General features: G+C 41.2%; 1 protein-coding gene across 2 annotated transcripts in view; it reads right to left on the reverse strand.

Annotated features, from left to right (window-relative positions):
- Positions 1-349: 349 nt before the first annotated feature.
- EMB2773 (PHD finger family protein) overlaps positions 350-27,771 on the reverse strand; it is a 115,555-nt gene continuing 88,133 nt past the window's right edge. For both annotated transcript variants that reach the window (XM_087678833.1, XM_087678831.1), the window contains exons 17-29: positions 15,780-16,079; positions 15,469-15,621; positions 15,215-15,384; positions 14,988-15,111; positions 14,570-14,731; positions 14,392-14,496; positions 11,887-12,117; positions 11,569-11,702; positions 11,209-11,493; positions 10,556-10,862; positions 10,325-10,417; positions 2,374-2,502; positions 350-1,103 (exon numbers count right to left, since the gene is read on the reverse strand). In XM_087678833.1, the coding sequence (XP_087534959.1) occupies positions 726-1,103; positions 2,374-2,502; positions 10,325-10,417; positions 10,556-10,862; positions 11,209-11,493; positions 11,569-11,702; positions 11,887-12,117; positions 14,392-14,496; positions 14,570-14,731; positions 14,988-15,111; positions 15,215-15,384; positions 15,469-15,621; positions 15,780-16,079 (2,571 nt within the window). In that variant the 3' untranslated portion in view covers positions 350-725. The remainder of the gene's footprint in view (positions 1,104-2,373; positions 2,503-10,324; positions 10,418-10,555; positions 10,863-11,208; positions 11,494-11,568; positions 11,703-11,886; positions 12,118-14,391; positions 14,497-14,569; positions 14,732-14,987; positions 15,112-15,214; positions 15,385-15,468; positions 15,622-15,779; positions 16,080-27,771) is intronic.

The raw sequence follows: 27,771 nt of genomic DNA on the forward strand, positions 1-27,771 counted from the left end.
CCAGTTATATGACAATGAGCGTACTAGCTCTGCGTCCTTGTTTGAACATTATTTTTGGCCTTCCTATAGCAAAGGTTGCTGCATCGAGCGTAAGAAGTGCTCTCTCTTGGCCATCTCTTGAAAACATAAGAAGGTGTGAACCCGTGTGCATGCCTTAGTACGCGTGCGCACACATGCACCATCACGCACGCCCACGTACATTCAGGTTAAGAGACATGTATATACATCTGTGTATTATAAGCATAATAAGCAAGAACCAATTGCAATTTGGCATGTCAACATACCCTAGCTCCACAGTCTGGTTCACTGTAACAGAGAAGGAAACAGATAAATTAAGAAATATTAACAGAGAATCAACCTCATTATTAAAATGGGCCGACGTATTTTGAGATTTTAAGGCTTTGATCAAAATATACACTGGAACAAGCCCCATCATATCTTAGGGGGAAATGTTACATTACAATGAGGTCTCTTGTGAGAGACAAAGACATTGATGAAGAAAGCTATATTGTACACTTTTGTGTTTGCAACCACTAGGAAGTGTGGTATGCATTCCACAATACATGTAGAGGATCTAACTCTTTACAAATGAGCTCACTAGCTCTTCTTTCTGAAGCTTTAAAAGAATTTCAACATCTCTACAGCTATTATGTTACATTGTACAGGTATCAAAATTGTGCCATTCATGCCAAAGCATGAATCTGGTTCAAAACTGTCGTCTTAATTTACAGGGACTGTTTCTTCGACCGCGGCCGCCCAGCAGCACTACTTCGCCTTCGTTTCTTTGATTTACTACCATAGTTATTGTCATCCTCATCGCCATCATCATCCTCCTCATCAAGGGCTGCATCATCCTCCTCATCAACATCGATGTACCCATCATGATGCAAATTCTCCTCTTCAGTCTTTCTGCCTATTGATGCACTTTTCCTGCGCACCGGTCGCAAATTGTGCACATGACCATTCACTTGAACGCCCAGATCACCGTCATCCACTGGCTGTCTGTCAGAGGGAGCAGTAGACAATCGGTTCCTTTTTCTCGACAGATTAGCTGAGTAAGTGGAGTAATCCATTGAATCCTCTTTCATTAGCCTTTTGAAAGCCTGACAATCAACAACAAAAACAAAGTTGCAATCTTATGTTAGAAATTCTATGCACAACACCACAAGATCCGAGTGAAAGTCTCTGGCGCAATATCTCTGCCAAGTTCCACCCTTTTCATCAAGGAGAGGCAGGCAAGCTGTCACAAAGTATGCACAGAGATGCATATGCTCCTCATGCTTCCATGCACCATATTTATCCTCCGAGAGTCACTTAAATAAACTGTACTCGTTTCATGAATGACCTGCCTGAACCATAACATCCAATAAACTGCAGGTGGCTCAGAGTAGAGTAGCCCTCAACTCTCATCACTTGTGCCTACACCTACCCCAGCGCATAATCTCAGAGACCAGGCTCATAACCTGAGCGTGGATTTATGTTCCTCTAGTCATCCCCATGTGAACGGGGAGTCAGTTCAGAACATTCAATATTACATATTTAAGTTCTGCAAATATGAGAGCAAGGCCATAATTCTTACAACCCTCTTGTAGGCATAAAGCTGCCCGACTCTGTTTCAATTTCTTCAATTAACTGGTATACTACTAACACGTTGGTGTAAATTTGCTTGCTTGATATGGGAAAAATGTGTGCAAACACGTAATATCCTACATTCCTGCACAAGGTAAATAATAAATACAACTCGCTTTATGGAAAGCTGTGCTCCTTGTCAAATAATTTTGTAAGGAACATGTAGCAATAACGGAAGTCTTGCAGAGTTGTGAGGGTTGTAAGGGGTGTTTGTAACTCTGCAGACTTGCAGTATTTTCACTCCAAATAAAGCTGATTTCCAACAAAATGTTCCACCCCCCACACGATTTTCTCATATCTTCTTTTAGAGAAATAAAACAGACCGAGGACTTGCAAACTTAGAAAGAGAGAGAAAAAGAAACACAGAGAGAGAGAGAGAGAGAGAGAATCATTACAAAAATCAAACAATTGCACCAACAGTTTCAGATATTCAAAGTGCAGCATTCATCCTTCAACATGCACTTTTACTGCCTAAGTTCAAGGTCAAGAGTTTATCATCAGCGCAAGTTTGGTACAAAAGTCAACATTTCATGTGCATTAATATTCGTTCAATATGCAAGCATGGTGCAAAGATGATGCAGTTAGAAACATGCACACAGTGCTAGAAACCACTTAAGGATACAAATCATCTGCCCGTTGATTATCATTTTAAGTCAGTCCCACAAGAGATGACCAACTCTGATAACTAACAAGAATCTTTATTTCACTTGCTTTCGTTCAGGGAAGGCGGAAATAATTAATTACCTGATACTGCTTCAGCATATGTTTTATTGTTTTGGCTGAAGAAGTTGGTAATCCCTTGAAGCTAAAATCCTTCACATTCTGTTTACATAATGTATCACCTGGCTTGATCGCTTCAGTTGGAGTGAAAGCCTATCAAGTCAGCTCAAATGTCATCTCCTCTCTTTCTTTCTTTTTCGTAATACATCATCATCTCTCTCTCTCTCTCTCTCTCTCTCTCTCTCTCTCTCTCTCTCTCATATGAGGAGTTTTGAAATAGTAAAGAGAAATCTTTACAAAGGGACTTCTTCCCAACCAGGCGGACTCAAAGACATAGGAAACAACACATGAAATTGGAAGGCTACAAAAAACGTAGGGCTACAATAACAGGAGAAGGAAATCATGAAGAAAGCACAACCGGGGCTGGAGCAGAGGATTTCCATCCATGGATCAGCCACCTCTCTGAAGATCATACCAGCAAAAACCATGGAACTAGCTTACCACAATTCATACTTACACTCTCGAGGGAGCAGACAGCATGAGTTTTGAGACAAACACCTACAAAAATGCACATAAGAGAGACATCAACCCCCTACCCCCAAGCTACATGGGTGTGCATATGTTCCATGTTATGAGAGTTGCTATTGGTCAAATCAGAGTATCATTGCAAACACTTGAGATCGAGGCAGCCCATGCTTGCTTGGAGTTTCCGAAATGAAGAAACAGAAGCAATTGGGAGAAGGAAACAGAACTTCCATCCTAACCAGATACTGCAATGCATGACGCAACAAAAAGTTTTGAAACGTTAACATGTATTGAAGACACAATAAACCATTATTCACTGTAAAACTTAATCATCTAGCATTCAATACACATTTAATGATTTGCAATCCATGCTCAAAAGTTGAAGTTTCAACTCACAATTGACATTGAGTGCTAGTGGCCCATGAGCACAGAGATATAACCAATGTTAGTGAAACCAGCCTTTGACAGCTCAAAGGGCAATAAACCCAGGCTCCAAGATAGCAAGCATTGTCACTGCCAAATGCAATAGTTCTCACCATCTAGCATTTGATCCTGTGGAAGGACCAATAACGTAGGGACCTTCCAATCCATAATTGCCCGGAACTCCACATCAATTTCTGACGATATAGGTCCTAAATAACCTATACAAAACAATGGGTAGCTCCCTCTTAACTTTGAAACAAAGCTTGCTAGGGCTTCCTCCGCTTATCTCAAACCTTCTTTAACCACCAAAGTCGATTAAAAATCAAAATCTATAGCAAAAGGCTGAAAATACAGCCTTCCTCCTTCCCGATCAGCAAAACTTGCACAAACACATCAACCTCACTTTCCTTCCAGCACTCTACTTGTTCCTGCCTTGTGTAGACGCATAGCCCTCTTGCTTACCCTTGAACACTGAAAATCTAGACTTGGTGTCACGCTGAAATCTCCTCTTCAAATATCCCCACCATCAATCAGCCCTTCAATGTTGCTCCGATACCATGTCAGAGTGCAGCGAATGCAAAAGTGTATGACGAGATCAAAAGAAAGATATTTACAGAGAGAGAGAGAGAGAGAGAGAGAGAGAGAGGCTGAAGACTGCAGAAGATGAATACTAAATACTGCATGAATCCGCCCTAAACTGCCATGTTCTGACTCTTTTACTACCTGTTTGCTATTGTGTACCCTGCATTTACAGCTTTCCCTTCTTTATTTGGACTCCAGCTTTGTTTGTTGTACTTCATGTAGCTATTGCCGACCTTTTTCCAGCCTGTCAACATCTGCATTTTGCTTTTTGGTTATCACCTTATTGATCATGGCCAATTGACCTTGTGTTTAAGCCATCAATCTTACATCATCTCATCAATCTTTCAGCTCTAAGGCCGGTGGTATTTTTTATTATAAGTTATGTTTAAGAGAGGGTTCATGTGTGTCAGTTTTTGTGATTAGTCACTACCCTCACTTCAATTTATATTCCTTTCTCTTGTATACCTTTCTATTGAATCATTTTTCTTGAACACTTGAACCTCCGATTGTGGTTTCATTGACCCCAAGTGCCCCATGTACTCTCTCATACTCTTGCTTAGCTTCTTTCCTTATTTCATCATTCAATGACTCCTCCATGTACTAACATTGATGACAAGTTTCAAGAGCCTAACTATCTGACTTGCAGTCATTGTCACCAACGATGGGGTACGGGGACAAAGTTTTTTTTTTTTGAGGGTGGGGGGGGAAAGAGCAAACAGAGGAAAATAGGAGACGAGGGACCAGGACGGGGATGGGGACCCAAAAAATATATGTATGGAAAACATAATTGAAATATCTATAAAGAAACTAAACAAATATAATAGCTTAACTTAAAAACCTTCTAAAAATATCCCATAAAAGTTTAAAACAATACATGAACCATGAAAGTTGAAACATAAGAAATAATGAATACTCCAATTGAATAGTAAAAGCAATAATTTTCAATGCCAAATGGTTACTAAGAAATGTTGTGTGACTTAAAGTACAACAGTAAACACTGAACAAGAAACAGTACAAACTGAGAAATATAGCAAAAGTCAAAACTGAGCAATAATAAATACAATATGACATGAAGACTAAAGTCCAACAATAACCACCAAATAATGAGTCCTCACACTTGGTGAACTAAAAACCACATGAAATAGTGCAAATAGTAAAAACCCTATGACACGTTGCATCCCCTCCATCCCATCCCACACACCCATGTCCCTTATGAATATGCTTGAAGTGTTGTTGTGAAAGCCTGGTTTATTCAGAAGTGCCTATGTTCACGTGTTGGATCCCCTCCATCCCATCCCACACGCCCATGTCCATTATGAATATGCTTGAAGTGTTGTTGTGAAAGCCTGGTTTATTCAGAAGTGCCTATGTTCACGTGTTGGATTTAGGGTTCTAGGAATGCCAACTACACAACTAGGAAAAGAAGAAGCTTCAGAGTGCACAACTAAAAATTTGACTTAGTATACCCTAAATTGAATCGGCGTTATACAAGACCAGAGGAAAAAAAAACTCCTAGAGGAGAAACAGTGCTCCAGCTGTCCTAAGTGTTGAGAAACCACTTCTTCAATTCACACGCTTCATTTAGGGTTTCGCACTGACAGCCCCAAAAAGGTTTGGTGTTCACATTTTGGTCACTTTTTCAATGGGTCCCCACACAATGGTGCGCCACCATAGACAACTTCATTCATTCTTTCCTCCTACCACTCTCTTCACTCATTCTTCACCCTTCTTCCTCCATCATCAGACATCCTTCCCTTCTCTCATCATCCCCTTCCACTGCCCTCACACCCCTTCAGGAGGACATTATGGTTTGAGGCTCGTGGCTGCCATCACCCTTCCTCTCCTAGTACAGGCACCTTGTTCCAGCATCAGGCCTTGCCTTTGGAGCATCTTCCACCTGGTGTCACCATCATCTACTTGGCATCAGTACCCTTCTCCATCACACTCCACCTTCACATGCGTTTTTCAATGTGGAGACCTCCTTGCCTAGCATCGTAATCTCTAGCTTGACATAGCATCGTAATCTCTAGCTTGACATCAGCATCCTAGCCTCTGGCAACAGTCTATATCACTGAGCATCAGTGATTTCATCACTCATCTATTACAAGGGCTGCTAGGACCTACGTTTTGCAGCCTGCCTCCTTCATCACCTCGTGTCATTCACTTATCACAAGGATTGTTGGGACCTTCGTTTTTGCAGCCCAGCTCATCCTCCATCATCTAGCATCATCGTTATCTACCTGGCGTCAGCATTTGGGCTGCTCTCCCTATGTTTGACAACTTCGATATTCTAGGATTTGCATTTTGCTACCCAAGTCACTCCCCAGCATCAAAGAACTACAGTTCGCTCCCTCGATAGCCAGTGATCATCGTCCACATCTCTAATGGCATCAAAGGACTACAGTCCACTCCATTGTTAGTTGTCTTTCACCTTCTAGTGATTACTTCGATAGCCCACTGCTCGGAGGAATGTGTTTCACTCCCTTCACTATGTAGATTCCCCATTGGCAAACACTACAATGCTCTTATCTTTTGAGCTTCGCCTCTACTATATCAACTTTTCTTCTCATAGCATGATTCAATGCATCATCATCGTGTTCTTGTGTTTCTAAGTTTCTCTTCTCTCTCAGTATTTGCCGTACACACTCTGTGTTACTCCCCACCAACCCTACTCTCTCTGCACTGTCACTTATTTTGACATGGTATCAGAGCATACCTGATACTTTTGACATGGTATCAAACCGTAGGAGCTCAGAGAGCTAAAGACTCTGTTCATCAGAGAAGGTAAAGACAAGTTGCGGGTTCGACATTATCTACTAATTTCCCCCTCACTGATACTGCATCACTAGGAGACAGAGATACCCTTCACTTCCTCTCCCATCCACCCTCGCTTTTACATATTGATACCCCGATGCTATGACTTGTCCACAGACAGATGGACAAATCACTGGGTGCTCCTCTTCAGGCATCACAAGAACCCCCACCGATGCTTGCCACCATGGACCTTTCCTCCCTACCCCGCCAAAGTATATGCATCCACCTCCAGGCCCTCGTTGTGCCATCTCTCCCTTCTCGGCCACAGAGTTTATTCTGCACCAGCTTTCAGATTTTTATGCTCAAAGCAATAAGATGCATCCAATGCACAATACGCCCTTTCGAGCCACGAGAGGATTGACCGGTACCACAACCTCCTTACAACTGCTACAATGCGCTATGAAGGTTGCTTCTACTTCTTCTAGGATTTCAAGGATGCCACCTCTATAACCCATGATTTTAAAGTCTGTTCCCTTGAGAGAGAGTGATATTGGATACCATCCCCTCGGCAATTCACTCCTTCAAGAGACTCTGATTGTTCAACACCTTTTATTACTTTGGCTACGCAATCCGCTCCACTGAGCGACAGTGACTAGTGCGCACCCTTGGCTCCGAGCCTCACCTTTCCCTACCCTTGATTACTCAGGTTCGAGAGGCCACCTTTGGGAGTTCTTCGATCTCTTCGATACACCAAATACCTTCTTCAACTTGACATTAGCATCCTAGCCTCTAGCGATAGTCTACATCACCGAGCATCAATGATTTCATCACTTATCTATTACAAGGGCTGCTAGGACCTGCATTTCTGCAGCCTGGATCCTCCCCCATCACCTAGCGCCATTCATCTATCACAGGGGCTACTGGGACCTGCGTTTTTCCAGCCTGGCTCCTCCTCCATCGCCTAGCATCAGTCCCATGTCATAGACGCTATTGGAACCTGCATTTTAACCGCCCGGCTCATCTCCATCATCTGGCATCCTCATTATCCGACTAGCATCAACACCTAGGCTGCTCTCCTTACGTTCGACAGCTCCGACATTCTGGGATTTGAGTTTTACTGCTAGGTCACTCCCCAGCATTAGAGGACTATGGTTCGCACCCTCGATAGCTGGTGATCATCTTCCACATCTCCGACGGCATCAAAGGATTGTGTCGCTCAGAGGAATATGGTTCGCACCCTCGATAGCTAGCGATCATCTTCCACATCTCCGATGGCATCAAAGGACTGTATCACTCTCTCGACAATTGTCTTTCACCTTCTAGTGATTACTTTGATGGCCCACTAGTCGAAGGACTACGTTTTGCTCCCTTTACTATGCAAATTCCCCACAAATACTACCGCTTGATTCAAACAGGACAGTGTAGTTATCTTTTGAGCTTCAACTACATTGTGTCAGCTTTTCTTCTTATAGCATGATTCAATTCATCATCACCGTGTTCTTGTGTTTCTAGGTTTCTCTTCTCTTTGTGTTTATCGTACACACTCTGTGTTACTACTCACAAACCCTACTATCTCCTTGCACTGCAGCTTATTTTGATACTGTATCAAAGAATATATGTTATTTTTGACATTGTGTTCACACACATCACTACCAAAATATGGTAACCAATCCCCCTTGGGAGTGATGCGGTGAACTAGAAATGATGCAATGAAACGGAGCTAGCATAGTATAGGGGAGTGCCAAGCCCAGTGGACTATGATCAATCCACAAAGGGGAGTAAGCCCAAAGCTTTGTGAAAAGCTTTGAACTTCTCACAAGGCAAAGCCTTTGTGAAAAGATCTACAAGGTTGTCTTGTATTGGCACATAGGCCAACCTAATCTCTCCTACAAAGAGTCTCTCCCTAACATAGTGATAGTGCACCTCAATGTGTTTAGAACGTGCATGGAGCACTCGATTCCATGCAATTGCCAATACACTCTTGACTGTCAATGAAGATGGAGGTGGCACATGACTATCGAACACCCAAATCAACCAAAAGGTATTTGAGTGGAACACACTCCATTGTAACTAAAAGCTGCCCTATACTCAGCTTCACAACTACAAGTGGTCATAGTGGACTGCTTCTTGCTCAACCATGATATGCATGAGCTGCCAAGCATGAAGCATGTACACAAGTGCCCTTGCTGCCACCTGCTTAAACTCCTTGCGTACAAGCACACTGACTGCAAACCGTCAGTAGTGTTAGTTGCTATTAGCTTTCTATAGAGCTACTTTACCTCTTCTCCAAACCACCCTTCCTTATTGGCTAGCATGCCCATCCAGCACTCTTTGATCCCTGATCTTATCGGCACTAGGATGCTCTACGGCCTCTTCGATAGCTCCTCAGTACTGTCTTCTAGAGAAATCAAAGACTTGACTTATCAATTCTCAACTGGTTACATTTGCTCTGACTTGTTCAAGGCCTTTCCACGCCCATTGGCATCTTCTTGCCACCCCTAGCAGTGAATTCTCAACTGGAAATGGGTCATGCTACTTAGCTATACATCTACATCAACAAACTTCATTGATATGCACATTAGCTGGTCTTCCATTGGAATTTCTGCTCCAATCTGTGTCAAACGAGGACTGGGACAAGGACTTGGGGAGCTCCATCACTATCTTAGTCTATCATCCATTCTTATGTGTCAGTATTTTCCATTTCAATTATATTAGATGGAGATTAGAGTCTCTTCTCCATTTCATCCACCTATTCACTTGAGCCTGTTCACTCTACACATTAATCCTAATAGAGTGCATTTGCCATTCATGCCACACAGTAGCAGGGCACCTTCACTCCAGCCTTCAATTGGCCATTTTCAGCTGGTCACATCATCCAGGCATTTGCAGCATGTAAGCTTGTTTCCCAGTCAGTTGCCTATTGAGAGGCTGCCCCAGTCCATGCCTCCACTGTCTCATCCATTACTTCCAGCCATTATCGTTCTCACTCATCTTTCTCAGTGAGATCTTCTGCCATCAGTCCTCACTAACACACCTCTTCAACATGCAGGGGCTGATTGTGTGCAGCTTTGTAATGGTGTCTTCAGATCATTAATTTGTATGTCCTTTTCCATTTCATCTCTGCTCTCTCCTCTCCGTGTTTCTGATTCCATTGTGCACTCTCACAATACTCTCCCCTAGATAAGAAGTGCCCATTGCAGGCAGTCTGTTGCTCTGACTGAGATGCACCATCTAAAGACCATGGGGTGACGATACTAAAATTATAAGGAGGTCAAGCCAAAGTAATATGGAGAGAATCCATGGCTGTCAAAGGTGACACACTCCCTAAGATTCTAAAACCCACAAAGTGCACAACTGAATGAGCATAAAACCTTCTGCTTGATTAGAAGGAGCTATTGTCTAGTATATCTTGGTTTGGGTTCTAGTGATTGTCTGTTGGGGTTGCCTTTGGATTTTGCTCGAGGTGCTATTCTTTTTTGTTCTCACACCAGCACTGCATGCAGCCCAGAAGCGTTAGCTCTGGCCACACATGACAGGCTAAAAAAACCTAACAGCCAACTCATCTCCTATCATGTACTAAATGTTCAGCCCACAAGGGGAGAATCATAGAAAGCAAGCATAAATTCAATTCAACTTTTGTTCTCTTTTTTAGTCAAGGATTTACTGTAACAGTACCAAACAAATCCTTTACCTGGCAACGAGCATCATTGAGGCTGTAAGCAATTTTAACATGTCGTTTTAATCTCAGCAATAATCCCAGTGCTGCTGCTGCCAGGCATTCATCCTAGTTTTAGAAAAAAGGATAAAGACTCAATAAGTTGCTCCAGAGCTTTTTAAAGACATGCCAAAGAAGAATGACCTATCTATATTGCCCAAAATTGAAAATTTTAGGTGAGTTACTAAAACAACAAGGGAATAAGACCTTCAACTTAGATACAGCATCTTCTGGAATACCCTGGGTATCATCAAGATCAGTACACTCTTCATCCATTTGAGGCTGAACAACATCCAAATTATAGGCATTCTCACTGTCTCGCTGTCTTTCAGCAGCTAACAATTCCATTGCATGCTTGGCAGCTTCTTCCAGAGGACCCTCAGAAATTAATTTTTTAATCGTTGACTCAATTCCTCCTGCTCGAACTTGTACCACACGATTGATGGCATATACAAGATACAAAGGCTCATCTGGTAAGCTAAATGGTAAGGATGCAAGAATCTCTGTACAATACCTGGAAAATATTAGGAAACATAACTATCAACCACTGATGTCAAGATTGTGAAATACTGCAAAATTTACAAAGTATCAACATGGTTATAATGGTACAGAAGGATAAGCTACATGCATTGCAAGCTAACATACATTGTACTCTTATGACTGCTATATCAAATTTCACCTATGCTGCAAGTGAGCCACAAATGGATTAGCATGTAAGATATCCCACACATTACATACATGCCCAGTGTAAAGATATCCAAACAATACAGGCTATAGCTCATGTACTTATATGCAAAGAAAATAAATAACCCTTGTTGACACAGCAGAATGAAGTTTATCTAAACAGTAAATTCACTTACACCAAAAAAGAAAGTGAAGATAACCCCCAAGTTCCTACATCAAACTTTCGGACGACAGATGAGATGAACTTGTTTCTTGAAACTCTGCTGTTACGAATAAGCTTGTAAGTGCGACTAATGCCCACTTTTGCTGATACTGCCAAAGTTGCATCAAGCTTGCCTCTGGAGGTACTTGAACTTTTTGCCACAGGTGACGTTTGGCAAGAACTAGCGGCACCAGTTTCAATAAATTTGAAAGAGAGCTGAAGACCATCACCCAAGCGGCTCTCAAAGAATGAAGGGTACCTATCCAAAAATATTTAGAGACCCTAATTATTGAAAGAATATTAAACAAACAGAATCTAAGGAAGAGTCTCATACTTCTCATTCATATGAGATAGTAAGCGGTGAGCCAGTTTTGAATTTGATTCGTGTTGATCAACTTCAAGAGCTATCAAGTGAGGTACACAAGTCATTGGGTGAACCAACCCCTGTCGCAAAACAATCTCCACCACCTAAAACATGAAATCTTTAATTTGAAACAGTCCAAACAGTGATACAAATCACTATACAAAGGACACTGTGTGACCCTTGAATCATCACAGCCATCTATAGAAGAAAAGACTTGATAAATGACCCTCAGAGATAGTTTATCTTCTTGAGATATTCAGAGGCCTTAGAATTGTTGAAAACAAGTACCTTCAGTGCTGCCTGTCGGACTTGATCATTCATATCCAGACATCTCTCTAGTATAGAATCCCAATGCAATTGAATGATACCTCCACAAATGTTATTATCACCGGCTCCTGCTGCCACAGGTACAGCACCAGATCCATGCCTGCCTCTGTCTGGTGCTTCATTCCCAGCTTCGCATCCCATCTTTTCTTCGACATCCACTAGATAATCGTGAAAATTTCTCAATGATTGTATCTACAGCATAAGTAAACACAACAGAATTCATTCAGACCTGTGAATGAGATAAATTCACTCAATGGACAAGCTTGAATGCTCTTTAAATCTGAGTAATTTATGACACCAGTACTCTTATGACAGAGAACTCTCCTTCCCTCCCTCCCCCGTTCTTCGTGTGACTAGCATACAGGCTGTTCCAACACTTAAGGACAACAACAGTGACTGTTGGCTAAATGTGAGGAATGATTCATACTGGCTCTTGAAGACTTGATGAGCTCAGGCTGCACTACAGCTTCAGAAAATGCAACACCACACCCCCCCCCCCCCACCCCCCCGGGCGGGGCTTTTCCCTTTTTTGTTTTCTATCTTCCTCCCAAAAGAAAACAGAATCTTACTATCTCACAATACCTCCACAAGAGTCTAATGCTAGACCCATCTATCTCTTTCCAAGAAGAGAGAATGCTATTTATAATTCTCTAATGAGCCAAAGTCAAAACACAATACGAGCCTGTAGGTGACAATAATATTAAGGAAAAAGAAGATTTCCAAGCTCTCTCATCACAGGAGAGTGTTAAATATGAGGGTTGTGCGAAAAGCCAATCTGGTGGTCAATAATGCCAGCCAATGTGTGACTGCAGATGGAAATGTGCTTGAATCCCAAACATTAAGAAATGCATATCTCCTTCTCATGCACTCAAAGTCACCCTGCAACCTCTCTCATCTCCATCGGAGAGTCTGGGTATCTTTATCCAGATCCTAAAGAGTCTCTAGTGTGTATATAACATGCATCTAACTGCAGAAGTTGGAGTCTGGGTGTTAAGTCCAAGTAACACATCTCCATTGGCTATAGCCAGACTACCCAAGGATATCAGCTCTATCAGTTTCGGAATCATTGAATCATCCAAGCCACCCACACCTGCTGGAATTTGCACTGAAGACAGCCACAAGGTAGCCTGCTAGGTCTGTTCAACACTCTGAATTGATTTACAGTCCGTCCACACACTAGGGATGCGAAATTTGGACGTTGATGGCATCAGAACTTGCAGGATCCAATGCTGCTAATGGTTTCTGTGTCTGTTTACCGTGCCCATGACATCTCAGAGATACCCCACCACAATTGTCACATAAGGAATATGATATGCTGGCAAACCTTCTGAGTTGGATGACACAGTCAGATACATGACCTGACCTATGCTGGCAAAAGAGAGCAGACTGTAAATGGTGCAGGACAATGTCCATGATCCCAAATAAGAAGATACATTGTAGCCGATCACACACTGATGATAGTGATTGCTTCACATCTGCAGTCAATCACACACAAAGAATCATGAATATTAGGATATGTTGGGCTCGTACATCTTCCTTGTCACTATCATCATTGTACACATGTCAATTCCCAGACAACTCCATGGGAAACTCAGCTTGGTGCTTCCTTCATGTGATCACCCACCCACATCATCATCTCACAATACCTTGTAACTGCACGATCGCTTCATCTTCATCATCACCAAAGGGAACCACATAGAGCTTAGTTTCATCAATGGCATTAGGCACAAGGTAACCATCAGACAGCAGAAATAACAGGACAGCACTGTAGTGCCAATGGACATCATCTCAAGGTTGTGGCGCCCTTTCACATCCCAATATGTGAATATGCATTTTCCTAAGGTGCATGCCCATGCAGTTAGCAAGACACCAAAGATCCACTACAGGTTTTTGATTTACCTTAGGAGTATTATTGCTTGGAGCAGCAAAGCAGAGCCTTCTTTCTCCTTGATCAAAAGTGTGTAGAAAGAACTTTTCTCCAAAATTGTCAGTTCTATGCTAGACATTGCAACCTCTCCATCCCAATTCATCCTAGTGACCTTTGCTCATCACAAGCAAAGTTATCTATTTTCAAATGCACTTCAACAAGCATTTGAAAAGCCCAAAATAGCAATCCGTGTGCTAAGGCACCTACATTGTAGGATGAGAATAGTCTAGCTGCAGAGGCTATACACACATTGTTTGATAACAAGAAATGATATATGGACAAGGAATCAAAGCATTCCATCATGGAAATTGGCAATGGTGAGAAGCTCAAAAGTTCAGATGAGGATGATTCTAATAAGGAGACGAAGGTCCCATACACCAAGGAAGAAAACATTATGCTCAATGTCATTGATACCTACTATTATGAGATTAGCATGCCTACAAAGTTGGAACATATGATGTTGTTTGAATAAGCCAAATCAGCTCATGGAGATTCAAGTTACATGTTGTAAATTTTGACTGCGCTTTATAACTTGTTACCTTAATTCTTAAATCAGCAGACAAAGATAGAGTGGCCTCTATCATTCTTCCCATGTCCCTCTCCATCATGAACTCTGGCCTTGCTATGAAGAAAAAACCAAGAGCCTGCACATTCATCAAACGTTAGGTTTGGTAGTCGTTTAGAACAATGATTTCACCCAGCCTTCAAGAAGCTTACCTGTAATGAACGAGCCTTGATATCAAAATCCTCAGATAGAAGATAGTGCTTGTATAACTGCAACAATTGCTGCATGCTTGTTTCTTTATCATCCATTGCATCAATCATAGAAGCACCATACCGTACAAGCAGGCCAAGGCAAAATAAACAGCGTAACACATTCTGCAAGAGCATAACAATTATTATTTTTAAAGCCTTGAGATAGATAGCTATGCCACTGACATCTCCAGTAGAGATCTGTGGGTTTTGTGTGTGTGCGCGTGCGTGCTTTTTTTTTTTGACCGGGTTTATTTTATGGGGCTGTGTCTGTGTGTGTGTGTGTGTGTGTGTGTGTGTGTGGAAACCTTACGAAACTTCACAGATCCTTTAATTTGTGTGCATATTCTGTTTCAAACAACATCCAGGCCAGTGTTCTCACAGGCTTCTCTGAAGCTCCAAATTGATTTTGCCTCCAGTTATCCAGCAGTCTATAAAACTTCCGCACGAGAAACTCAAATGAGTTGAGTCCTTTTGCTGCAACTTTGCCCAGTGAGCACAAGCATCTGCCAACATATGAGACATGAATACGTGCTCATGAAAATATGATCTACCTACAATTACCAAAACAGTGTATGTCTACCAATCCACAGAAATTTTGGCTCTCACTTGATGCATGCATGCACAACTGTTAGGAAAGAATAACGGACAATCAGCTGTCTGAGATCCCTCTCAAGTTCCTCCACAAAATTTGGAGGTGGTCTACGAAGCAGTGGTAGAACAGTGTCAACTACAAAAACAATACTCTGAAGTAGTTGAGCAACATCCCTATTGTCAACCTGCCAAGTCATGTAACGATAAAGTCAATGAAACAAGGATTATAGAAGATATTAATGCAGTAGCATGATCATACAGAAAATTACCTGTGTTTTTAGGTAAGGCTGCAAAGTTACAGCATAACGTGATGGATCAGAAGCAGGAGTACAGAGTGTTGGATCAACCATGCAAAAAGAATGTAATGCAAGAACATAAGGTAGAGCACGTGTTTCTGCTTCTTCAGTAGGCCCCTCCTCAGCCTGCAGGAAATGATTCATTATGGTAATTTATAAGTGTCAAGTTGAGAAAGCCCATACTATAAAGCCATGCACAGTGCTGTCAAATAAAGAAAGCACGCACAACATGGATTTTAAGCCCATGCAAGTTGGTAAATACTATGCGATAAGATTCCACTAACCTTCAAAATGTTTTCTATCAAGCATTTGCACATCAATTCACAACGGTTTCTTACAGTAGCTTGAGAAACCAAGCTAGCTGCTGAGTTCTTAGCAGTCTGATGGGGAAAGTCCAAAGCCAAGCTCCGTTTCACAATAATAACCATAGCTTGATGGTTTTGAAGACACTTCAAAACACCAACAAGCTGCTGGACACGCTCAGCTATTTCTGAAGGAACAACACTGTTATCTCCAGAATATGTGGTATTCTGATTAGTGGGCTCTTCAAACCATAACTCATAAAATGTTTTACAAACAAGATCCTGCCAATAAAAAGCTGAAATAAGATTCAATCTCACAAACAAAGAACTCTCCAATCTGCCATCAAGCTTCACCTAATTACCTCTTATGATTAGATAAAAAGAACACCAACCCAAAATCAATAAAGTAAGAAAACAGCATCCAAACATGTTCCAGAATTGTAGAATAAATTAAAAGCTAAGGAGATACTACATATGAATGTTTTGTAAATCCCTTAACGCCAAAGTGGGTGCACATTACCTGCTTGTCACTACAAGGTGTAAGGAGGCAATGTCCTGTATGTGCAACATAAGGGATTAATCTGAAGCCAAAGGATGATACAAATACATGTATGCACACATAGTAGCAAGGAATGGCCGTCCTAGGCCTTGGAATGAGGGAATGCTGTCCAAAACTGATTTGCCGAAGGGGACACCAAAATGGGATGGGGGACAGCCATCCTCGCTCCTAGCCGCCCCCTACCCCATCCCCACTTGAGCTTAAAAATGCATTCCAAACTTAAACTGTTCAATTAGCTCTTTAAAACAGCCCCAAAACATACTACTACCAAACTTTCCTAGAGTGTGTTTGTGTCCAGTAAACAAACCCTAATTTGGGAGGATCCACATCTATAAATAAGAGGCTGCCCACCCACTCAGCCCAATCTTCGTTTGCAGATTCCTCACACCATGTCTACTGCTGTCCACAAACCTTCCAAGCAGATATCTTAGTTCATATTGCTGTCCTACAGTCAGGCGCCAGTTTCCACCCCTCTATTAGCTTGTGTATGCTACTGACCACCCATCATCAGCCTCAAAACTGCTGTGTTTTTCTATCATCCGTCACCAAACAGCTGCCACCTCATCAGCCTACTGTCGCCCATCATCCAGACTGCTGCATTTGCAGTATGCAGCTGCCACCCAGCCTATCTGCCTCTCTAGGAGCTGTTTGTCGACTGTCTTCAGCTGTCTTCATTTCCAGATCAGTCATCAACCTGTTTGGCCCTCCATTTTTGGGATGCTGAAGCCTGCTATGCTGTCTTCTGCCATTTTCTGCAGCTGGTCAATGTTTTCAAGGTTGTCTGCTGCGTTTCAAGATCTTTCAAAGGAGGGCACTCAGCCCCAATCCCTCATAGACACATGAGTCCAAGGTTTTGTATTCACTCTACATAGTGTGTTTGCTACATTGAGCATCGTACTATCCATTATTCATTCTTCTTCCTTCTTCATTATCTCTCAACTACTCTTCCTCTAAGTTCCATTGTTATCACCTTGTGCCTTGTCAAGCATTTGTGTTTGTCTTCTGTGTTCGAGTTGTTATTTACATGATGTCAGAGCTAGATACTCTCTAAAGAAACCTAGGCCTTGATCTAAAAGCTCAACATGTGAAACAAGAACTCTCAAAGGGAAGATGAGTTCAAACAATTCCTCACCACTTCAATTTCCAAAGCAACCTATGCCGAGAACTCAACAAGAGTGGGCCCATGAGATTCCATCATTGGTGGAGAACCTCTGACTATCATGGCTCTTATAGGCCATTCGAGATCTCATAGACCGAATACAACCTAAATCTTATACATCAAGCCTAGCAAGCCATTGAACGTAAATATGACTCTTTCCCTTTAGATGTTGCACATAAATCTAAAGATCTTTCAAGATAATCGGAGCCTCCACCAAGAATGGCCTCCCTAATGAACAAAGAAAAACAACCATGTTCCATTCTTCCAACCTAATCCATCTACTCCAATGCAAGATGTACAAGTCTCTACTTTTGTGCCTTCTTCTTCTTATGCTCCTACATCTATGCAAGAATCTAGAATAGATTAAGGTGAAGATAAGTCTCAATTTGTTGACTGTGGAATAAATCCCAAAGAGGATCCATTTTGTATGTTAACAAATGTAGAAGTGGTTATAAGAAAAGATAAAGTGCTGCTTCTAACTTTCCTTCTTTCAGTTTTGCTTCTCATAGTCAATTTGATATTAGTATTTCATCTTCACTTCCTTCTACATGTACCTTTCAATTTCCATCATTTAATTCACAAAATCAATCAAATGCATCCATTTCATCTACACCATCATTTCAAGCCCACCCATCTCACCCTTGTCTTCCGCTGCTTCCACTAATACATTTACACTCATTCACATCATCTTTCACCGTTACACTTGTTACACCACACCCCACACTTGGAGGGGATCTTCAAACATAGACACTTCTCTTCCTTTTAGGTCCTCAACCTTTGCTTGTTCAAGTGGTGGAGGTGCATTGTTGGTCAAGGCTCATCCTTCAAACCAAGAACTTTCAAGATATTCCTCAGATGGGTCACCTACCCATGCTTTCCCCCTCCTAAGTATGGACCGTTTGGTACCACAATTTGCCAACATGGCAATTCCTAGTAGACCTTCTGGTTATGTCCCTATGTACCCTTTGACATTCGGATGGGCGCTAGTAGCATCGATCACAATGACTATGAAGCAACTTAGTACACATACACTACTCTTGGACACTTGGCCCATTGGTTGACACATCCGTACATTGAGATGGTGTGGGTTGGTGGTATGAGACGTCAATACTTAGGATATGGTCATGATCTGAAGTGCCACTAGCTCCAAGGTCAAGGATGAGCATGTTTGGCTCTATGGCTAGGAGGTAAGTCTAATGTCTGATCCCTTATATTCATGAATGTGGCTTCTGTCGTATCTCTTGTGCAAGTTGGATACTAGGGGGGACATTTCATATTATATCCTTGGATATCCAAATGGGTGCTAGTAACATTGGTCACATTGGTTATGAAGCATCTTAGTTTGAATGCACTAAGTATACTTCAAGGTTAGAGCAATGGAGTCCTCTTTATAGGACTCAAGGCTTTATTGTGTACATTCATTGTGTGATCACCAATCTAGGACTCTTGGCATGTTGGCCCACACATCCATGCACCAAGATGGTATGGGTTGGTGGTATGGGATGTGATCATAGCTCAAAATGCTACTAGCACCCATGCTCAGGTTTGAGCTCATTTGGCTCTATGGCAAAGAGATGAGTACGATGTCCAATCTCTTACATTCCTGAACCTGCTTGTATTGCATATCGTCTACTGCATGTTGGATCCTTGGGGGATGTTTTAACCCCATGCCTCAACCAATAGTTGGACAAGGATATTGAATTATAGTGCCTCCTCCCCATGGTTCAACCAATAGTTGGATAAGAATATTGAATTATAGTGCCTCCTCCTACAACACCCTATAGAAATCCTAATCCTATTTCTACCTACCTATCTTACCCATCCTACAATTCTTATCCCTATTACCCTTCTTTCCTAATACCTCATAGTTCTAGTTCCTCATTTACATCAACAATGAACGCTTTCACTGACAAGACTTATTTTAACGAGTCTACTTACAACACTTGGTCAAACCTCATGAGGCATGTCCTAGGCTGGCAAAACTTGTGGGACTTAGTACAAGGGCTAAAACCCCAACCAAAGCCTTGCTTTGGTCGACGTGAGATTATCCACTCTTAGAAAGCATGTAAGATTGTCTACTCTGGTTGGATTGGAATCCCAATCAAACCCTTGCTTTGGTCCACCTAAGATTGTCCACTCTTGGCCTTCTCAAGCAAATGGAAGGAGTACAACTGAGATCCTCTGATCTTCTCTGCTAATATCAGTACCTCTTGCTATCAAAATTGACCAACAAGCCTCCAAACGAATTTTCCCCTTGGTTTGCTTGGAGATTGGCCTTCACTCTGCTCTTTGAAAGACAAATTCAGCCCCGAATCTAATATTGGTTGTCTGGCCTCTTGAATCTCCTTGAAATTAAATTTCAGAGTTTCATCGTGAGAAATGCTGAAAAACTACTACTGCTCTACTTAAACAGCCATGGAAGCTGTCATCTATAACTTAGAATCACCAAAAAGACTATTGCCCTATCCTATATACTGTCATCTGCACCAAAAAGACCTTGGGCTGCTGTCACCTACTCTCTGAGGGCTCCAAACTGTTGTCACATGTAGGACTAATCCCTGGTGGCTGCAAATCACATCAGCAATCTCTCCTTGCTCTGTAACAGTCTCCTTCTCTCTCATAATGATTGGAATAGACCTCTACCAACCCCTAAAAAGGTTTTTCCACTTGCATGGGCAAGTTTTGCCAAGTGGCATCCTTCTAAGCCCATTTTTCAACATTATCCAACTTATTAAATTAATATTTAAAATATTAATTAATTTGATAATTATTCTAGTGCTCAAAATATTAATATCACCAACTAATAATTAAATTGGCTAGGCCAATTTGTATTCCAAGTATCCTTGAGCAGTTATTAGCCCTTAGCTCGGCATTAATTAATTAATTAATGCCTAGTCTCTAATGTCAACACTAACATCAGTGGCCAATAAATTAGTCTAGGTCCAAATCTGACATCGTATACCATCTACTACCTATCAGACATAACTTATTATAACTTTTGCTTTTGACACCTACTGCATCCTTAGGGTCCTTGGCCTATTACCATAAAATAACTACCATGTGCATCACATGTGCTAAACAACCTTGCACATTGGATTATTAATTTAATCAAATCTTATTAGCAAGATTAAAGCATCCCAAAATTTCACGTCCCTATGGCAAACCTCCCCCTTCAAATCCCTGCAATCGTCCTAAATTGCACTTCATTGTGCCAAAGAAAAAGCATATCGTACTGAATTTTCCACAAGGCATCACAATCACAACATTGGCTACTGTTGTCCAACCATGCTATATGCCCCAAACCTACTGAAAATTTCCAACTAACATAAACATGAGATAATTCTAAAAACCAATCCAAAACTATTGCTAAAAACCCATTGGATACATCCGTAACTCATGTTTCTAAATTGTTTTGGCTTTAGAATCACAGTAAAGCATATTCTCAATACAAACTATGGTTGAAATTGTCAATGGCATTTACTAATATGCTACCATCCAGGAAATTAGTTATAAACCATTGAAAATCGAATGTAGTTTTATCATAAACTGACCACTTGCTGATCTGAGAACTGATTACAAACTGCTGCAAGTGTGACCCCAAACTGATCAAACTCATTGCAAAAACTGACCAACAATCAATGAAAAAACTGATACAAAACTAATCCCAAAAGTGACCATAAACAATTCTCAAACTTATCAAAATTTGAGTTGAAACTTATTAGAATTTTTGTCTCAAAATTGAGGCAAATTTTATGCCAAATTGATCCTAAGCTTATACAAAAGTATAGTTTTAATGCCCGGGTGAAACTCATACTCATCTACAAACATCTCACAGTGACTAGTACACTAAGTAGTGACCTCATGGCAAACATACTGTCAGTCAATACCTTGGATCCATATTGAATACATCCGAGATCCACTACATAAAAGAGTTATCCATAACTAGAGTGAAAATGCTACCTCCGCCTTGAGCATCAAGTAATACTCTGGACCCCTGCTCTGTTGAACTTGACGAAACTAAAGTTGGCTCTAATTGAAAGGCATCTAGGTAAAGCTGCAACAACTAAGGATGGTCTACCAAGACATCCTCTTCCATCCACTTTGCATCAATTGGTGAAACAATGCTAAAGCTTCACCAAGAAGCATATGAAAACTTTACCTCTAACTTTAGTTGCCTCAAAACCTCCACTAGGTTGTAGGCCTTTCGTCCCCTTAAGCATTGTGATACTGTAACTTTCACATTGTTGGAATTTCAACTTAACTAATATGCAACATTGTCTAGTTGACCAACCCCTCATGTGTACCTAGCATACTAAGAGCACCAGGTGCATTAGGAAACATTCTTTTTTGCATACTTTGGACCATTGCAATGATACTGTGCATGGAAATTTGTTTACTACCAACCATAACAAGATACATTTTTCCATATGTAGCATGCATTACTAGCTGCATTTGTCCTCATGACCAACACTATATAGAGCATTTGCATGACCAGCATTAATACCATGAGTCCCAAACACAATGGGCTGCATATATGCATTGCCAAACTTGCCATTTTGTGCCCCAACATCATGCCAATATTGCTATACATGGGGTTATGCATATTACCAACCATACCAGGATGCATTGGGCCTTACACACCATGCATTGGTTGCTGCATACCATAAGGAGTTGTACCATACATCCCCATATGTGATCCCTAACCCACCATAGCATGGAAACTAGTGCCACCACAAAGTATCATGGCTGCCTCATCATTGCATGCATTCCCTACTATCCAAGAAACATGGGATTGGCACTTCCAAGTTGGCCTTGCATATGCATCAATTGCCCCACTGGCATCATTCGCTTATGCTTGCTACCCACATTTAGAACATCATGCTATTAAATTGGCTCTTCCTTCGATACATCTTGCTATCCCGAAGCTATTGAAGGCAACTTCCTCTTCTTGCCTTTACTGCCCTTCTTTAAGGGTTCAAAAATGCATGAACTGAGGATCATTTAATTATATAAACATTTCAGGTGCTGTCCTCAGCTGATCTTTATACTGGTTATCAAATTCCTCTTTCTCTTGCTAATCATCAACCTCGTTATGCCTTGAAGGCCCTGCATCTTGCCTAACAGCAACATTTTCAGCTTGCTATCTATGGTTTGAGCCTTGTCTAAGGTCAAGCATTGCATTTTCCCCAACACTTTCTGAATTTTCAAATTCAGAAGCATCGTCCCTGCTTGATCCCATCTCATTATTTGAAGACATTTCTGCTATAATACTTAGCTGAATACAATTTCAGCACTAGAGCAAAGCTTCTAACCTTCAATCAGGTGTCTCGGGCTCACTAAGTCAAGGGAATTGATGGTATCCCGACAATGGAACCATGAAACCAGTCTTTCTTCTCAAATAGGGTAGTAAATAACCTGATTTAACACTAATTCCAAGCAACATAAAATTCACATAAACTAAAAATGCCAATATTACCACTTTAATCTTGGACATTGGACACCCTATTGGCCCCAAAATTAGCGTCCCTTGCAGTTTCTTTATCATATATTGCAAATGGAAGGAGTACAATTGAGATCCTCCAATCTCCTCCACTAATCCAAGTGCCTCTTGTTGTCAAAATTAACCAACGAGCCTCCAAACCAATTTGCCCCTTGGATTGCTTGGGGATTGGCCTTCACCTGCTCCTTGAAAGACAAATTCAACCCTAAATCTGATATTGGCTACATGGCCTCTTGAATCTCCCTGACATTCCTCAATTTCAATTGCTGGAATTCAAGTGCTAGGCCCTCAATTCTCAGCATGCATCTAGAGGCGGCTAATAAAAAGCTAATTTTTGCTGTAAATTAGGGTTTACAACAACGATTAACTAAAATCTCTTCCTCCAATGGCTCAAACAGCTGGAAAATGCCGAGATAACTTGAGAGATGGCTTGGGAAATCATAGAGAATTCTGCAAAGAGAGAAATTTCAGAGTTCCATTGCGAGAAATGCTGAAAATTTGATGCTACCCTGCTCAAAAAGCCACGGAAGTTGTCAGCTACAACTTAGAAGCACCAAAAAGACTATTGCCCCATCCTATATGTTGTCATCTACACCAAAAGGACCTTGGGCTGCTATCATCTGCTCCTGGAGAGCTCAAACTGCTCTCACATGCTATAGGATTGATCCCTAGTGCCTACAAATCACATGAATAGCCTCTCATTGCACCGTAACAACCTCCTTCTCTGTCACAATGGCTAGAATAGACTTCCACAAGCCCTAAAAAGGTTTTTTCCACTTGCATCGGCAAGTTTTGCCAAGTGGCTGTCTTCTAATCCCATTTTCTAGCATTATCAAACTTATTAAATTAATTTTAAAAATATTAATTAGTTTAACAATTATTCTAGTGCTCAAAATATTAATTTCACCAGCCAATAATTAAATTGGCTAGGCCAATTTGTTTTCCAAGTATCTCTGAACGGTTATTAGCTCTTAGACCAGTATTAATTAATTAATTAATTCCTAGTCTCTAATGTCAACACTGACATTAGTGGCCAATAAATTAGTCTAGATCCAAATCTAACACTGAGTACCACCTAGTATCTATCAGATATAACTTATTACAACTTTTGCCTTTGGCATCCACTGCATCCTCAAGGTCCTTGGCTTGTTACATTGAAACAATTACCATGTGCATCACATGTGCTTAATAACCTTGCACATTTGATTATTAATTTAATTAAATGTTATTAGCGAGATTAAAGCATCTCAAAATTTCACATCCCCATGACAAAAGCACGTAATGCTTCGGTTACCATTGACTTCATGCAAGGATTACTTCCAGAACTCAATTCACAACTTCAACATTTTCGCCTTGCATTTGAGCATGGTGGATCTCTCTACAAAGTGATATTGACTAATTCATCCACAATTTGGCACTTCTTCTTGAATATACCTATGATTTCATCATGAAATTCTCTCTTTGCAATCCCAAGACCCAAGGTAAATTCCATTTTGTTGTTTAGAATCCTATCCTCCAAGACTTTCTTCAAATTGTAGTTCATAAGCCAGAGGCTTAGCTTTAGATTTACTTTGGTCTTGCTTTTTCCCTTTTGATACATTTTCCATATATGCATCAAGTGAAGAACTTGCACGAGGCATACACTGTTCAAAATCAAACTTGGCTGTCCCTTTTTATGTCCCTTTATTACCATCATCCTACTTCCATTTAGCAAGTTCTTACAAACTTCTTCAACATTAGCTCTAGAGCTGCTCAATTGACACTACCACTACAACAGCACCATTACACCATCCATGAGTCAAAGGAGTCGTAGTGGACCATGCAACCATAGTCCATAGTACATAGCACCCACCATCTTGTCACCATGCTCAACATTCTTATCTTCAATATTCAAGCCATTATCACTTGCCATCAGAGATAAGTACCTCTTTTCAATGGACTCTCTGTCTTGGACCACCCCATGACAAAGATTCTTACCTAGAGGTGAGCATAGTGTTTCTAGAGAGTTCTATTGATCACAGTGGGATCCTCTGGATTAGCTAAAGAATCATTTAGAGATCATTTTGTACATGATCATAGCCCATACTTGTAGCTATTAGGATTGTAAGTATCAACATATTTCAACGTTTTTCATTTTCATCGTTATTCTCAAGTAGACATAACATGGCCAAATATACTCACTTCTTTGTCCCATAGGCCATTCTAGCTCTCTAGAGACATAAATACCTCTCTCTCTCTCTCTCTCTCTCTCTCAAGTGGATACCCTAGTGGTAAGCCACTTGTTTAACCAACCCATTGATCCAGGTTCAATTCTCCCTTTTTTAATACCTATCCTAAATGAGCATGTGGAATGTAGGAGTTGATCCCAAGACCTTTTAATCAACATTCGTTCAACCTAACAAACTAAGCTACACATGTTTGCGTGTCTCTCTCTCTCTCTCTCTCTCTCTCTCTCTCTCTCTCTCTCTCTCTCTCTCTCTCTCTCTCTCTCTCTCTCTCTATGCATATAGACAAGCAAATGGGAGGGCAAATAGACAGAGGAATGCATATGCCCACTATGCGACATAGAACCAGAGACAAAGAACCACTATATCTAGTGATGCACGATATATTATGATATACAAGGCAGATACCATTGTCTATTTCGAGAGGATTTTGGACCCTTGAGATGAATCATATAGTTTGAGGATCAGAGATGCTTGGGTTTCTTCTTCTTAGAGCTATAGAGGCGTAGAGCAACTATTCTATAGAGCTGAAGGCCCCCACAGCTTGGCTCACATAGATAGAGAGCAGTCACTAACTTTTTCAGTACTACACAATCGAGTATGGCACATACCACTACTACTATCACACAGCCTACCAGAGTACATCATCATTGGACCTCATCTTCTATAGGTGTCCCTTAGGATACAGCAATGGCATTCAGTCGGTCTAGGCGCCCATGTCCACCACAACAAAGGCCATCCACACCACAAAAAAATTAGAGCTATCATTGAGCGCCACAAAAGACAAATGCTGAGATGCTTCAACCATGCAGATATACATCTCCCTAGAGGACAGACATCTCATTGGTGGAGAGTTTCTTTTTTCTACTTTTACTTTTAGATCAGCGACATGTTTTCTTTTTATAGGACACTATTTTACTTTTCAATCTTGTGGGCATGCTTTTTATCTTTTCTTGTTCTAGATGAGAAAACACCATCATTATATATATTGCTTTGGTCTCATAGGCCACATTGGCCTTTTAGAGACATTAATATTCTCTCTCTCTCTCTCTCTCTCTCTCTCTCTCTCTCTCTCTCTCTCTCTCTCTCTCTCTACACACACACACACACCCACACCCACCCACCACAATCCCTAATGACGTGGTGTTTTCATGTCCCCCTCCTTGAAACTTGTCAATTTCCATTTTCATTTCCATATCCATTCAGTTTTCTTGTTTCTCACAACTATGGTCCGATGTCTTGGCTACTTTAAGGTGGGACACCTTGGAATGTCATGAGAACGTGTATATTTAATGCTTAGCTTTGGCATTATTAAGTTAGGCACATGTGAAATGCAAGTCAGTTAAGTCACCGTAATGGCTTAAGTAACCGAAGTAAATAGTGGGTGACACATAGCCATATGGAATGGGGAACAAGAAACGGTGACAATGATGGCGACGGGAAACGTGGTTGGAACGGGGGAGGCCCATTCTAGGAATGGGGAAAACAAGAACGCAATTGGAACAAAGAGACTCCATTCTAGGAACGGGGGGAATGGAAACGCGATTGGAGCGAAGAGGCCCCATTCCGAGAACGAGGGGAACGGGAAGTTAAAAAACAATTCTACATCAAACAACTTCAGAAGTATTCAAAGACACTCTAGAGTCTAAAAGAATACTTTAAACATTATATTGAACATTGCATTTGCCATGAATGGTGCTGGCGGCTCAGTGCAAGATATATTTTATTGTTAAGGCCAATCGGCATTGAAAATTTGAAAATTTCAAATAAGACTTGAACACATATTACAAAGACTAAAGTCTAAGGTGTAGTGTGCACACAATTCAAAAATATTAAAACTCTAATGATTAAACTTTAGAATCCAAGAGTCGAGACTCAAGAGTCAAGAGCGGCGAGCCATATTTTATAAATACTAAGTTGTGAGTACACAATAAACTAAAAAAAAAATACATCACATGTATCATGCCTCATGATCACACTGGGAACTAGACTCTAGAGTCTAGTGACTAGTCTCTAGTACATCAAAAAGACGCATCATAACATTTGTCATCAAAGATCATACATCATACATGTCTCTAGGTCCTCGGACCTAGAGTCAAGACTCATCAGCCATATCACCAATGCTCTCCTCTACTACCTCATGTGCTTCCGCCTCAATCTCTCAAGTTTGGGACCTGCCCTGCTCTTTGCTCCTCCTCCTACTTCATCTACCACTCAGTAAAGGGATTGGGCTTTGCAGTCACACTATTGCAAAGCATACATAAGTTTGCACTGACGAAGACAATATTATTGGCCTTCTACACACCAAGGCTGCTTCTTTTCTTGGAGGCAATGTGGCTACTAGAGCTCCACAATCGCTCCAAACAACAGGAGCTAACAGCCAGGCTCAAAATGCAAACTGCTAGGCACTGAAGCTCATGGCCATCATGGCCATAATCCTCCCACCACAGAGGGACGCCTCTAGTGAACCTATCCACCTTTGCACCACCACAACCATATGAACCATGGAAATTCTTGTAGAGTGCAAGTTG

The sequence above is a fragment of the Lygodium microphyllum genome, chromosome 1 (genome assembly GCF_053477565.2).
Source record: "Lygodium microphyllum isolate KBCC chromosome 1, Lygodium_microphyllum_v1.1.10, whole genome shotgun sequence".
Taxonomy (NCBI): Eukaryota; Viridiplantae; Streptophyta; class Polypodiopsida; order Schizaeales; family Lygodiaceae; genus Lygodium; species Lygodium microphyllum.